Source organism: Psammomys obesus, unplaced genomic scaffold (assembly GCF_907164565.1).
Source record: "Psammomys obesus unplaced genomic scaffold, mPsaObe1.curated_primary_1811, whole genome shotgun sequence".
Classification (NCBI taxonomy): Eukaryota; Metazoa; Chordata; class Mammalia; order Rodentia; family Muridae; genus Psammomys; species Psammomys obesus.
The window spans coordinates 52,056,520-52,071,944 of NW_026587216.1; the positions used below are offsets into that span (position 1 = coordinate 52,056,520).

At 41.2% G+C, this 15,425-nt stretch overlaps 2 protein-coding genes across 7 annotated transcripts in view; one reads left to right on the forward strand and one right to left on the reverse strand.

The window, feature by feature from the left end:
• Window positions 1-2,762, forward strand: part of Mms22l (MMS22 like, DNA repair protein) — a 123,459-nt gene extending 120,697 nt beyond the window's left edge. For both annotated transcript variants that reach the window (XM_055603626.1, XM_055603627.1), the window contains exons 23-24: window positions 342-509; window positions 2,360-2,762. In XM_055603626.1, coding sequence (XP_055459601.1) covers window positions 342-509; window positions 2,360-2,441 — 250 coding nt within the window. In that variant the 3' untranslated portion in view covers window positions 2,442-2,762. The remainder of the gene's footprint in view (window positions 1-341; window positions 510-2,359) is intronic.
• Window positions 2,763-10,110: 7,348 nt separating this feature from the next.
• Klhl32 (kelch like family member 32) overlaps window positions 10,111-15,425 on the reverse strand; it is a 226,414-nt gene continuing 221,099 nt past the window's right edge. For all 5 annotated transcript variants that reach the window (XM_055603480.1, XM_055603478.1, XM_055603479.1 and 2 more), the window contains one exon: window positions 10,111-12,748. In XM_055603480.1, the coding sequence (XP_055459455.1) occupies window positions 12,587-12,748 (162 nt within the window). In that variant the 3' untranslated portion in view covers window positions 10,111-12,586. The remainder of the gene's footprint in view (window positions 12,749-15,425) is intronic.

A 15,425-nucleotide genomic window follows, 5' to 3' on the forward strand; every position in this document is an offset into this window, starting at 1 on the left:
CCAGCATTCTAGATGACTGAGGCAATGGGGTAATGAGTTCAAGGTCCAGCCAGGCTACATAAGACTGCCCTATCTCGGAAGTTAAGTTGCACCAGTAGTCTGCACATAGATTCTTTCAGTCTTGATGAAGCAACCAGTCCTTGTTGTGTTGTGGTTAAAAGTGATGAGTAAGCCCGGTGTGGTGGTGCACGTCTGGAATCCCAGCACTCGGGAAGCAGATCTGTGAATTCAAAGCCAGCCAGGGCTACACAAAGAAACCCTGTCTTGAAAAACAAAACAAAAGTGATTATAATGTATGTAATTGGCCCAAGAAATTGATTCCTAAATTGTTTTATTTTCAGGCAGTTCATCCAGGACTATGGTATGCAGTACAGTTATCACATATATAGTATCCTAGAGACAGTAGCAGCACTGAATCAGCACATTGTCATCCAACTGATTCCTACCCTCACTCAGTCTCTGAAGCATTCAGAGCTGAAATGGGGCCTTGGCAGAAATATTGCACAAAGGTATGTTTGATAATCATAATCTTTTGAGTATCATGTTTTATCTTTTTATTAACATTTATTGCCCACTCAGGAAAATGGGATATTTTCTTTTGAGATGAAAAATATTTAATGCTGTGGCGATGGTCAGTTTTGTAATGCCTGCATGAGTAGACGTCACTTCCATGTTCCTGCTGACATGGCCGCCGCAAAGCTTCATACCTCAGTGGTGCTTATCTTTTCAAAGTGCAGTGTCCTTATGGAGAGGAGGATTTCAAAGCCTCAGGTGACTTGTCTTACAAAACCCGTACTGACAGGTCATAACTGACCAGCTGTGTCCAGTGTATCTGATGAGTAAGGCAAGTGACCCAGATAGTCTGGGTTTGGTTATTAGCTAGTTAGGCTCTTGTGTTTTGTTTATAAGCTTATAACCCTTCCAAAATTAGTGCTGACTGTGTAGATATGCATCATTCTAAGAATAAAGCTATAGTTCCTGAAGAGTCCATTTTAGAAGAGTCAGTACTGACAGTGTTAGATTAGTAGTATTCCTAAGTTATGTTATAGAATGGAGACTTTGTTCACATTGCATGTGTATACTGTTTGACCGACAGCAACTTACGGATGAAAGGGTTTATTTTGCTGACTCTTCCAAGTCAGGGCAGGGGCTCACACAGAGCAGGAACCCAGAGGCAGGAGTTGATATAGAGGCCATGAAGGGTGCTACTAAGTAACTGTCTTGCCCCTCATGGCTTGCTTAGCCTCTTTTCTTATAGAACCCAGGGCCACCAGCCCACAGTTGTCCCCACCCACACTGGGCTGTGCCCTCCCAAATCAGTCACTAATGCAGAAGATGCCCGAGGAGCTTGCCTGCAGCTGCATCTTCCAGAGGCATTTTCTCAGGTGTGGCTCCCTCCTCTCAGATGATATGTATTCCATTTTGTTGAAATGTTTTTAGGGTAGTATCCAATCTTAGTTCACCTAAAGACATGGCTAAATTGAGTATGACCTTAGCTAAACTAGTGGAGTCCATCTTTGCAGTACAGTCAATGAAAACTTTGAAAAGGAATGCCCAAGGCTACACGGACAGAGCATCTCTGTGCCACAGTATTACATCTCTTCTATGAGGAACTTGGCTGGCCTCTGACTGTTTTCTGCAGAGAAAAGATTAGATTCTTTCAAATCACAGCCTTAAAGAAACGGACCCACTACATCTCATAAAACAGGCTGTTGCAAAAACTGCTGCCGTCTATCTTCTGGGTACTTCTCATGAAAGGACTAGACTTCCCATGTGAACTCCGCCCACTGGGCTACTGGGGCAGTGTTTGCTAGTTTGCCACTCCTGGTAGCCATGTATGTTCACAAAAAGGACTGGTTTTAGAGATTCAGAATCCCACAGGTATTTAAACTAGTGAAAGAAATTCCAGGAGAATACTTCCTAAAGCATCTCAGATGGTGGGAGCTATGTTAACCAACGATAAAATCTGGTCAGCTTTCTCCCCAGTCTTGCCCTCATGGAGCCAGGCCACAGGGGCGGCATGGCTCGCCTGTATCTCTCTACCTATATAAACCCTTTCCCTTCTGTAATGGGTAAAAAAAAATAAAGTAAAATCTTAAATACCAGGAAGTACTACAGAATATTTGAAACATTTTATTTTCAAACTGTTATTCGTGGTAAGGAGAAGGTAAAGAACAAAAAGGGCGTGTGGTGGTGTTTTGGCAGTAGTTTGTCCTGGTAGCAACACTTACGTTGTATATTGTTGTTGTCAAGACATGTCCCTATTGTAGCCACCCTTAAGCAGGGTGCTGTGAGTACATTGTGTTATGGGTAGGCATTCTTTCATAAGTGAATTTCTTTTTCTTTTCTCCTTAAACAGGGAAGCTTATAGCAAACTTTTATCTCACCTAGGACAGGTGGGGCAGGAGGAGAAGCAGAGCCTGGAAAGCAACAACCTATGATGCTGCTTTGTGCGTCTTCCTGTCTGATGTCTCTTGTCTACAGCTGCCTGGGCCACCCCAGCTGGTCAACCTTGATTAATTGTGTAGTGTTGTATCACAAATAATTTCCTTCTTTCCTGTATGTAAAAAATATATAAATAAGGAATGAAGGCTAATTAGTAACTGTATAATAGGATACTGGAACTTTGTAAAACTCTGCTCTGTCTTGAAGAGATTTTTAACTAAATTAAAGACTTTTGAGCCAGAACATTCTCTGTGAATGTCATCCAGAGTGTGCTGATACCGTACTTAGTGCTACCTAGTGACTGGCTTGTTCTTCTCACTTATGTATTTGTGTGTGTGTGTGTGTGTGTTCATTCATTCCCCCCCCCCCCCCAAAAAAAAAAAATAACCTTACTGGTCTGGTCTGTTTCACTGCTTAAAAGAAAGTGAGTATCAGGTGATGGGGCTGTATATTTGTTTTCTTTGTTAAAAAGCAAAGTTAGCAAGTAAAACATTTACAAAAATTGTAAATAATAAGTACAGGTGTGCTTAACTCTTAGGAATCACACTGATTCTGACTGAAAGATCATACACACCATTTATTGTAAAGTTTTAAAACTATATCAAGAGAACTTACGTGTACATTCTAGATTGCTAGGTTTTTTTTTTTTCCCTGTATTCATCTTCCAGAATTGTCATTAAAAGGCTTATCAAGGGAGAGGAACGATGGAGCCTTTAAAGAAATAATTAATATTCTGGAAGCACGCATGGAGGCTGTGTGCTTTGCCTTCCAGGTCTTTCCTGATTCCTTTCTGTTGTGCACATCACTAAAGACAAGAAATTTCAGCCAGTCCCTTCCAGCCAGGACCCTTCATGGGTCTCAAACCAGGTTACTTCACAGTTCTCATGGACAAAAAAGATTAATAATATTTTTTTCTTCACAGTGTTGTAGGAATCCATGAGGTGATGTATGTTAAAATGTCTGAGTTCTTTTAGTTTACAAACAGGATTACTATGCTATTCATAACAATTCTAGAAGGAAAGTATGTGTGGTAGTTTGTATGACAGTGCCCCCTAGAGGCTCCTTTATTTGAGTGCTTGGTGCCAGTTGGAAGGTTTGGAGATGAAGCCTATATGGAGAAAGTATGTCACTGGAGGTGGGCTTTGAGGATTTAAAACTTTGCACTGTTTCAGGAAGGGTTCTCTGCTTCCTGCTCACAGCTCAAGAGGCAGTCTCTAAGCTTACTGACTCTGTTGCCATGCCTCTACCTAATTTAGTATCACTCTGGAACCGTAAGCTGAATAAACTTTCTTTGGTTTTTTGATACATGGTTTCTCTGTGTAGCCTTGGCTGTCCTGGACTCAGTTTGTAAACCAGGCTGGCCTTCAACTCAGAGATCCGTCTGCCTCTGCCTCCCTGAGTGCTGGGACATATGCACCACCTAAACTATCTTCCTTTGTCTTTGGCATGTTGTTTATCTCAGCGCAGAGAAGCAGCTAAGTGTGTTCATCAGTTGTAAATGGGGGCCCAGGGTTCTGGGAGGTGTGCGCTTGTTTTGTTTTTTGTTTATCATGGTTTAACTTTTAATTTGGGTGGAGGTGTTGTATTCTTTATTGGTATTTTCTTTTTTTTAACTTTTATTAATTACACTTTATTCATTTTGTATCCCCCCATAAGCCCCTTCCTCCTACCCTCCCGGTCCCCCCTTCCCCCCCTTTCTGCATTCATGCCCCTCCCCAAGTCCACTGATGTTTTAACTTTTAATTTGGGGGGAGGTGTTGTATTCTTTATTGGTATTTTCTTAAGAAAACACCTCAAACTTCTAACTTAGAAGGGAAATAGAGACTGAAGGTATATATAGCTCAGCTGTTGAATACTTGGTCATGATGAAACAAAGCCTTGGGTTTGGTTTCCAACTGAGTAAAAAACAACAAAAAAGCAGTAGTGTTAAAAATTTTCTTTTGGGTTAAAGAAAAATGTAGTCAACGTTCCCTAGCGCTTTCCTAATTCTAATCTCTGAAATCTAGATGTATATGTTACTTTTATAATAGGCAAATGGTCTATTTTTCTCCCCAAATCAACTGTCATTACTTCCAACAAATGGATTCAAGGCTGTGAAAGAGACTACATAGCAAGGGATTTCTCTCATTGTGACAGTGCCTAGTCTCATGCTACATCACACTGTGTGTGTCCGCAGCCAATGGTTGTGAGTCCAGCCTTTAACAACAGAGCCAAAGAGTTCTGATTTCTCTAAGGCAACCCAAAAAGACCATTAAAGGGCTGGGAATCTAGCTCAATGACAATGGCTTGTGTGAGGTCCTGAGTTCAATTCCTAGCACACACAAAAATATAGAATAACATGCCACATCAGAGAGAGCAAGAGTGCACTCCTTTCCCCCCAGGTCATTTTCAAATGTCTTTTACAGACAGGATGTCATCAGTGGCACATGCCTATAATTACAGAACTGGAAAAGGTGGATGCAAGTGGATTGTCACTAGTTCATGCCCAGTCTGAACTTGAGTGAGGACCTGTCTCTCTCAAACCAAAAAGAGGGCAAGAGGGTATGTTTTAGAACGTTTTGCACAGAGTTTGGAACATAGGGGACAGGAGAAGCTGCTACTCAGTTACACATATAATTAAGATTTGTTCTTGAAAATAAGTAGCAAGTGTTGTCTCCACAGATAAGTACTTATCCTACAGGCATGAGGTCCTGAGTAAAAGCAGGAAGCCAGGCATGAGATGGGATCCCTGAAGAAGAAGCTGGGTTTCTTTCAAGATGTTTTCCTCCCCTGCTGGGGATGGGCCTTGTTCGTATGGATTTATGTCCCCTGTGAGATGAGATGCTTTTCATAATTATCCCCTTCTCTGTAAAATCTCCCCTGAACCTTCTTCACTTTGCCACCATACTTATGGCTCCTTGCATTCTTGGCCTTTACTTGATACCTACTTTCTTAAAGTTTGGTGGTTTGGATGAGAATGGCCTCTACAAGCTCCTATTTTTGAGAGCTTGGTCTCCATTTAGTGGAACTGTGGGAAGGATTAAGAGGTATGGACTTACTGGAGATGTGTCCCTTGGGCTGGGCCCAGAGGCTTCAACAGTCCAGGCCAGACCCATTCTTGGATGTTCTGTGACTGCCACCGCACTCCCCACCATGGTCATGGACTATAGGCCTCTGAAGCCAGGCAAGCCCCCAATTAACTGCTTTATTTCCAAGGTTGTCCTGGCTGTGGTGCTTCTTCACAGCCACAGAGCAGTACCTAAGACAAAGCCCGTTGCCCCTGAAGTTGCTTCCTGCACCATTGAAGGAAGCCATCTCTTCTAGTTCCATCCAATGTGTTCTTGTTTTTCATGGTCTTCGGCCTCTGTGACATTTGAATTTTCCCTTCTCCTCCATTACTCCTCAAGGATGCTTTCTCTTTCTACATACATTGTATCTTAAGAGCATCTGATGGACCAGCCTGACTCCATTCTAAGATTAGAAGCCATCTTATTACAAGGTCAAAATAAGTTCATTACTGTTTTCTGAAAAACTCAATTTTGACCATTTCTTGAACCATTTTCTGGAATTGAATATGTTCCACCTCCTAACCCTTGATCTCCACCCTGATGTTATGCCAAATAATTCTGAGATGTTAAACCAAATTGCAGCATAACCAAAAATCCTCCACCCCTTGCAAACCCTCTGGCTTTGGGGCTATATAAACCCCACTTTCTCCTGTGCTTATTGCCGTCCTTTCAAACCCCACTTTAGGGAGACAGACAACCCTATGTGACAGAAAATAAAGCTTTCTTAATTAAACTGAAAGATTTTGGACAGTGGTCTCTCTTACTTGGTGGGAATAACACCGAGGGCTTCTTTTTCTGACTAGTGGCAAGCTGTGCCCTTCATCTGATTTTGTATTCTTTTAGTAGTGAACTCCCACAGGCTCATAACCTCTATCCCTCCCTCCCTTCCTGAAACAGCACTTCTGTGTAGCCCTGGCTATCCTGGAAATTTCTTTGTAGACCAGGCTGTCCTCAAACTCAGAGATCCACCTGCCTCTGCCGGGCAAGTACTGGCATTGAAGATGTGAGCTACTACCTTGTCTCTAATCTATTTGTAGTGCTGTTTTTTTTCAACCTCATTTGTTCAGTGCTTTAAAATCTCAGGGCGACATGACAAGCTGTCCATCTCACCTGTTCTCATTTTCTGCACAAGAACACTATTTTCCCAAGATAACATAGCTGTGCAATCTCAGAAATACCTTAGACCCTTCATTTTCCTCTGCTTTTGATAACCAGCAGACTCTTAAATCCACCCTTTTCCTTTATAGTCACTTGCATCTAAACATTTTTCTTTTTCCTCTCAGGCCCTGCAAGCTGTTTCCTTATCTCTGGTCTGTGTTCCTGCTGTGTGTCCTACAGGCAGTTCTGAAATGAGTACTCCTAAAGTAGTTTCCTTTCATTGCTGCTTTGCTGCAGGACCTCCAATAACTTCCCCCTTGTTCAGCTGATTCATTAGATGTCAGCCTGACCACTTTATGTCACCTAACTGGACTGTTGCTTACTGTTTATTTTATTCTTGGAGATTTTCATACATGACTATAATACATTTTTATCATATCCACCCTTCATTCTTCCAACTCTTCCCAGGTTCCTTTCACACACATCCTATCAAATCTATGTCCTCAGTTTAGGTGCTGGAGAGGTAGCTAAGAGTTCTACATCCAGATCAGCAGTCAACAAGAAGAGAGTGATCCCCAGTACGGGGGGGGGGGGGAGGAAGGGGAAGGAAGAGGGGGAGAAGGAGAGAGAGAGAGAGAGAGAGAGAGAGAGAGAGAGAGAGAGATCCTAGAACCCCTGCACCAATATAGCCCATGGCAGCTCAGTATCCAAATGGGTTCCCTACTAAGGGGAACAGGGACTGTCTCTGACATGGACTCAGTGGCTGGCTCTTTGATCACCTCCCCTTGGGGGGGGAGCAGCCTTACCAGGCCACAGGGGAAGACATTGCAGCCAGTCCTGATGAGACCTGATAGGCTAGGGTTAGATGGAAGGGGAGGAGGACCTCCCCTATTAGTGGACTTGGAGAGGGGAGGGGGAGGAGATAAGGGAGGGGGGTTGGGATTGGGAGGGAATGAGGGAGGGGGCTACAGCTGGGATGCAAAGTGAATAAACTAATTAATATTTTAAAAAATTAATAATTAAAATCAGCCAGCCAGGAAGGAAATGGACAGTCTTCAAGTTTCTTTTCTCCAGGTCCCCGATTTCCCTGAATTTTGTTCATTCTGCGTTTTGGTTCATTCAGTTGGTCATTGTGGTACATCATCCTTTTCATGAAGCTGAAAATTAATAAATCATTTCTATAGAAACTTAAAGCAATTAAGTAGGAAGAAGAATGTACATATTGGCTATGTGAGCATTTCCACTCAAATACCCATAAAGCACCAGATGGGGTGGGCATAAAAGATGATTGAAGGGCAACAGAGTGATGAAAATGTTTTATCAGACATTAAGATTTGGTTTTGATTTAAACTTCAGCTTAATTAGCATCTAATTAGATGGTTTCCGTGGGTAACAAGAATTTGGAGGCTCATCTGCAAAAATCAATCAGTATTGAGTTCATTTTCACTAGAAGGATTTCATAATTTTAAATACCTGTGTCTTTTCCTATCATTTTTTTTCGTAAGTGAAATCACATGATGCGTGATGCTTCAGTGATGATAAGCCCATGAGCCCGTGGCAGAGCTACGAAGTTCCTGACCTAAGTGGATAGCCACTGTAACACACAGTATAAGATATGTGACACTTGTGATGTGGGGACAGGTGAGCTCCCTGCCAGACACAGGACCAGATGCAGCACATACACATGACAGATGACTTGGGCCTTGCGTATTCATTCCCTCTCGCTGCCGTAGATTATACTCCTAATGTATAAAAGTACTGGGAAAATGTGTTGTAAAACAGTCTGCCTTATGACCCCAGCTCCACATACCTGCGTAGCATCCAGAGGCCACAAGCATTGGCTGACTGCCGCTTATTGCGTAAGTACGATGATTTTACCTAAGGGTGCATTTCTCAGAATAACTCCCAGCCATCAAGTGATGATGGCTGCATTTGACTTGTTTTCTGTCTCAGCCTTTATTTAAGAAAATACGATTTTTTATGTCTTGGACTAATTGATTTTTATTATCTTGTATCATTTACCATATCTTTTTGTAAGTTTCCTGGGGAATTTTTTAGTGGTTTTGTTTTCCTGGTGATTTGGATTTGTTGGGACAGTGGCTCCCTATGTGAGGTCAGCATGTAGATCGGGCCAGACTTGAGGACCTATACTTCAGGCCCCGGTGGAAGATTACAAGCATGTGTTCCACACTGGCCGCACTTTTAAACAGAGTTCTTTTACCTTTTTTCTCTATTTGTGTGTGTGTGTGTGGGCGTGGATGCAAGTGTGCGTGTGTGTGTGTGTGTGTGTGTGTATGTTTAGGGCAAGGGACAACTTGGCAGAGTCAGTTTCCTTCTACCGTGTGGGTCCCAGGCTCTAAAGCAGGTCATCATGCTTGGCGACAGCATCTTTACCCTCTCGCTGGCCCTTTCTTGTTTTTAAGATATTTTGTTCTTAAATAATAAATGGACTTAAATGCCTTTTTTTTCTCATTTGTTTTTGTTGGATTTATTTTTTGAGTGTCTTCTGTATCCCAGGCTAGCCTTTAATATGCAACCTTCCTGCGCCAGCCTTCCACCAAGTGCTGGAAGGATGGAGTGACAGGTTTGTATCACCACAGTCCCCACACTCAGTTCCCATAGAATCTTTGACAGTTAAGATTGTATGTAAAAACTGTTTCTCCATTTTGGGAAACCCTTGAGGGAAACCTGGAAATCTGCTCTCTCAAGTCCTTCATCTTTTCTGTACTGAGCAAAACCGTATGCCTCTCCTTCTTAGAGTTAAATATAATGCCTAGTGAAGCAAAGTATAAATCGTTGGTAGAAACAATTTGCTTTATTTGGTTAAAACAATCACTCAATCTAGGATTCTAGCAGAATAGCATATTCTTTCCTATTTTTGATTAGATATGAGAGCTGTGTTTTCACTGTGATAAGTTGTATGGTGAGGTTACCCAATTCAGTACCCCATGATTATAATTTACCAATTTTGTTATTTTATTTATATATCTATTTATGAAAGACAGGGTCAAAATCTCTGTTTCAGGCTTCCTTTTTTGCACTCTCTTGTTAGCCAAGACTTCTCAAGCATACTGGGATTACAAGCATGAACCACCACAGCCAGCTCCATGCAATACTGGGTATGGAAACCCAGTCTTCCTGCAGGCAAGGCAAGCACTCTGCCAATGGAGCCACATCCCCAGGACTGACTTAGAACTTTGTTGTGCTGGTAGTTACCCAGCTTGTTATAGATATTATCATATATGTAATTTATAGGTTGTTTGCATATAAAGATAAGTATATAAAATTTAATGTATGCGTCTACCTTACATTGTGCTAGTGATTATACAATGAAGATAATGAGCTGTGTTACCTAGAGAAACAGTATCCGTCTTGTCCGTGTTGCACTTATTAACCTTTGTATAAAAACAATTGAAGATTTTAACTTTTGCACTAGCTAAGGAGATGCTGTTTGTGTATGTCAGGTGCAAAGAAAGCAAGGAGAAAGTACAAAAATGTCACATTTGTAATTTTGTTGGCATTTTATTTTTAAAGATTAGGAGTTTATTGCATCTTACATTTTAGATAGAGAGCTGTGTCTTTGCTAGTTTCCTCTCATAGTAGAATGATTGTTGAAACTTTTTGTTTTAGTTTTTTAAGGTAAAATCCTCATTTGATGTTTAAGTGCTTCAAGGTCTTATGGTCTTATGTGGAAAGTAAAATACAGTCTTTAATTCTGAAGATTGAAGATGGGAGATAAGTTACTATAGGCTGCTACACTTAAATAATAGGTGGGAATACAGCTGAGTAGTTCAGGTGAGATTTGCTTATATATATCAAGTATAATTTCACAGATTATCTTCATTGTAGATGATTTTGCAGAAAAGAGTCCAATTAAGCAATCTTTTTTTTCTTTTTACTAAAAGAATATGACACTTTTGATGCTGTTTTTTAATTTTACATGTGAAGAATAGAATATGTCCAAACTTTGCAGAAAGTGAACCATGAGGACCAGCAAGGAGCAATTGGTAATTTATGCTGGCCTAAGTGAATAGTTAGAAACGAATCAGGGAACATTCTAAGATCATCTCAAGCTCCCTTACCATTATCAGTCAGGCATGCTTATTTTTAAGCCATTTTCTTTTATTCAGTGGGTATAGGACCTGGGAACATAAATAGAACTTAATGATTTTACATGATCAACTACTAGAGAGAAAATTCCTATACCAAGTAGAAAGTCTGAAACATTTCTTATTTAGGTCTGTGCTGAAACAAATCAGAGAGGCAGGAGTGCACTTTCCATTCAGAACATGTAAGTTTATTTCTGAAGGCTCAGAGGCAGCTTTTAAAAATGGTCTCGCCATTTACCTGCATCAGCTGTCACTGTTCACAGTCCACATGCTCCTTGTTCCTGTTTGAACTTCTGTTTTTTGGTTTTGTTTTTTTACCCTTTCTGTCACTTCCTGTCCTGTAACCCCAGCAACTGTTATAGAGATTGTTTATATCAGGTATCATATAGCATTGTGTAAAATTAATGAATTTGTTAAGGTAAGAAGATTGTTTTATTTGGGAGGATCATGAGTTGGACACCAGCATAGCTATGTAGCCAATTGAAGATCACCCTGAACAAAAAGAAAAGGATTATTATTTTTTTTCATTTACTTATGATGATTTAAAAAAGTGATTATTCAAGTAAAACAGACAATTTCTATGACATAAGCAAATGACTCAGCAGCTGAGAGAAAATAGCCTTCCCTTTAATAAAAATGACCTTAAGTCTTGGCAAGATTAGAAAAAACAGACATGTTGAATTTTTAAGGTGATTCATTTTTAGTTAGAGATAAAGCAAACCCAAAAATCTATACTACAAAAAAATTGTGCATTATTAAAACTGGTGGTAGTAAAAAAAAGAAAAGAAAAGAAAAGAAAAAACAACAAAAATGTATTGGCAGTGGCAGAAAATCCCACAAGTACACAAGACTGACATAGCCTTTAACAATTTGGAAAATGTCTATTATATCTGCTGACTCTCAGCTCAGTCTTATGTCACAGCCTTCTATGGTGCCATGGTTAGTATAGCTAATTTTTTTTTTTAAATTTTAGATTAGGCATTTAAGAGAATTCTTTGAGGCAAGTATTTGTACAAGTTTAGGGATCTTTGGCTTTCTTACTTAGGATAGGTGCACTGTCTTTCTGATGCTCTCAGACTCATTTATCCCACAGGACCTTTTCTACATTCCATCTTGAAATTTAAAAACTTGAAAATAATGTGGTTTCAGTTACAGCACTCTAAAGACAGTAAAACATCTTAGAATTTGAGTAAAACTTTTTCTTAGGCAAAGTTCTGAAGATTTGCCTAATCCTCAAGATATATATATTTTTTTTTTCAGTTAATGTGAAAATTAGTAATTATCCTCTTTCAAGGGTGAGAAACCTAAGCCCTATAAAGTTCTGATACAAGGTCAGCGTAACGGAGGTTGGAAACTAAGTTTTCCAAGTCTGTTACTCCTAACACCTTGAATAAAATATGGCACTTAAAGCTTATGATGTCATCCTGCTGAAGTTCTTCTGAGCAGAGCTGCAGAATGTTAAGTTTGAAAAATGGCCCGCTAATGTTTAGTGAAAGGCATAGGTACAGAAGGATATGAGAAAACTGAAGCCATGTGTCAAAGGTGCCTTACTAACAGTGTCACATGATCCAACAGCACTGATTATAACAGGGTTACAAGGAATGTTTTAAAGATCCATGAAACAGTAGCGTGCCAGTAGGATGACAGTAAGGTGCACCACAACAAAAGTCACACATTGTATGTTAACATACACCAAAAGAAGTGGCAAAGTTCTCAGTAATATGTTTTAGAAAATTATTCATTTTTTTTTTGCTAGTATTTCTCACAATTTTAGACCTGTAAAACAAGACAGGGAAGCATCGGGCGCTGAGGATGTTCATGCCCCGTATCCAGATATCGAGCTCTCATCGCTCTCCTGGTGGTGGTGGCTGACAGAGTGCTGGCTTTTCAGACAGTGCCGATCCTGTGGTGAGGCACTTGAAGAGTCTGAAGATTAGGGCATGTGAAATATGGAGCCGGAAGGAAGCACGCTGCTATTCCGTTTGAAGCAAAGGGAAGTGTGGGTCCATAGAACACCTCTTCTTTGCCTTCTCTGCTTACGTCCAATACCTACACCAAATAGAGGGAGGCGTTACTCAAAAATGTGTATGTGTGAAAAGGGGCACCTTAGGCATTATTTTTCTCACTGGATGTACTTTTCTGTTGCTTTGATAAAATATGACCATGCTCCCCCAACTTGCCTACAGACCAGTCCTTTGGAGATACTTTCTTAATTATGGTTCCTCTTGTAAGATAACTTTAGCTGTGTCAAGTTGATGGGGGGGGGGACCCAAAAGCAAAACAAACAGAAAAACAGGACAGCTGACCCCTTGTCAACTTGTCATACAGACAATTCAGCTATAATACTTTCTTGTTCACCCATAAGCTCTCCAATCTCAATGTTTACATTCTAGAGTTTTAGAGTCCCAGAAGTTCAGTCTCTATGAAAACACTATCTCACATTTCATAGCCTCTGAAATATCCAGAGCCTCTCGACTGTGGGTTCCTATAAAATCAAAACACAAGTTAAACACTTTCTTCCTCCAAGAACTAAGAACCAGGGAGCAGTCGCATTCAAGTGAGAGCAAAAAGTGTGAATAGCTTAATGTCTGGTATCTGGAGCTGTGCACCTGCTAGGCTAAAGGGTTCCATTTCTCTAGTTCTGACATTTGAAGCACACACAACTTGTCTCGGCTCAGGCTGGCTCCACCCTACAGTTGCTGTCTTAGCAGTCTTCTAGTGCCAGCATCTCCAAAATGCTGGGGTCTCTGCTGTAACTGTACCTTTACCAGTAGCCTCTTCTGGCCTCGTACTCTGCCACACGGTTCCAAGCCTCAGCTTGTCTCCATGATTCCTTCAGTCCTGGGGCTTCCACTGCAACAGGCTGCACCTTCACCAGTGCCCTCTCCAGGCCTCTTGCAGGCAAAACCGCAGCTGTTCTCAGTGACCCCTTCATGCCTTCAGAAGCAGTACACCTGAGAACTTTATGCATTGCCAAGTTCAGCTGCTACTAGAAGGTAGTCTTGTCCACACCCCTCTCACCCTTGTTTGCTGACTCTGAGGAAACACTTCCCAGGTTTCACCTTGATGCTAGTCTCTTCTTAATCATTGAATGTCTCATTGCCAGCTGACCAGGATCCATTGTCCCAGAAAAGCAAGGCTTCACTTTACTGGCTCTGGTGTTTTGTTAATCTTCACCCCTAGATGACCAGAACCATGGATTCTTAATTAAAAATATCTAATGACTTGAGGTAGTCTTTCAGGGACTCTCAGCTTCCCCCTGAAACTTTATATGCCAGGCCTCCATCATCTGCACTGCTCTCAGGTTTATCTTCTTGGCTCCCACAGCAGATCTCCAACTTCAGAGGATTAGATGCCTTTTCCAGTCCAAAGTTCAGATACCACATTTCTCCTGAAAACAATATCCCCTCTACCTGGTAAAAATCTGTGTCTTAGGGTTTCTATTGCTGTGGTAAAATACCATGACCAAAGGCAACTTGGGGAGTAAAAGGTTTATTTCAGCTTACAACTCTTAGGTCACTCTCTTATCACTGAGTGTGGTCAGGCCAGGAATCTGAAGGCAGGAACTTAAGCAGAAGTCCTGGAGGAATACTATTTACTAGCTCAGCCTGCTTTCTCATGCACCTCTGGACCACTAGCCCAAGGGTGGTACTGCCCAGATTGGACTGGGCCCTACCACATCAATCCCTCATTAGGAGAATGCCTGACAGGTTTGCTTATGGAGATATTTTCTCAGTGGAGAGTCCCTCTTCTAAGATAACAAAACAAGACACTTTCTCAGACTTCTTCTGTCTTAACTCCTTGGGTTCTCCCCAACCCTGTGGAACATCCACTTACCTGTCTTAGACAGCTGATCATAGGAAAAGATGAACTCCTTCCCAATAACCAAACCATGATTATTATCCTTTTGCTTCATTGTCCTTGTTGGTTTCAACTGCTCATCCTACGAGATCCCCTCACATACTGCCTCACCTTGAATGCTTAGGTTTTTCTTTTGCCATCAACATAGTAGTTGGCATGCCCTCCTCAGGTCCCTATTTCCAACAACTTTTTAAAGCTTTCTGATATCCCAGAGCAGTGGTTCTCAACCTGTCATCCTCTGGAGGGAGGGGGCATGTCAGATATTTTGCATAATCAAAATTTTATATTATAGTTCGTAACAATAGCAAAAGTACAGTTAGCAGCAAAATAATTTTATGGTTATGGGTCTCCACAACATGAAGAACTACATTAAAGGGTTGCAGCATTAGAAAGTTTGAGAACCACTGGTGTGTAGCAGTTTCCTCCAGGGTTAAAGCCTTCCATCGTGGAAAGAATCTCATAAGACACAGGATGTAAAAGGGAGGTGAAAAAGCAGGATATTTTAGGACAGGATTTCTAGAGGAGGTGAAACAATGGGATGTTCTACGAAGAGATGAAACATTCCATCCTACAGGGAAGCTCTTTAAAACAGGAAGTACACAACTCCAAAAAGTTTCAGGAAGTCCCTGAAACTGACCTGATTCATTAGTCCTCTCCTTCCTAAAAGTTTAGAAACAGTAAAGACTACTGAGCATCACTCTAAAAGTTTAGAAACAGTAAAGACTACTGAGCATCACTCTTCAAGCCAACTACAAAGGTGATATTCAGACAAGGTGAGCTGCTTAGAGGACACTGAGACCTGGGAGTCTGAAAGAAACCCACCAAACAGCCTGGATGGAGCAAAGAGCTGCCAAACTGCCTAGAC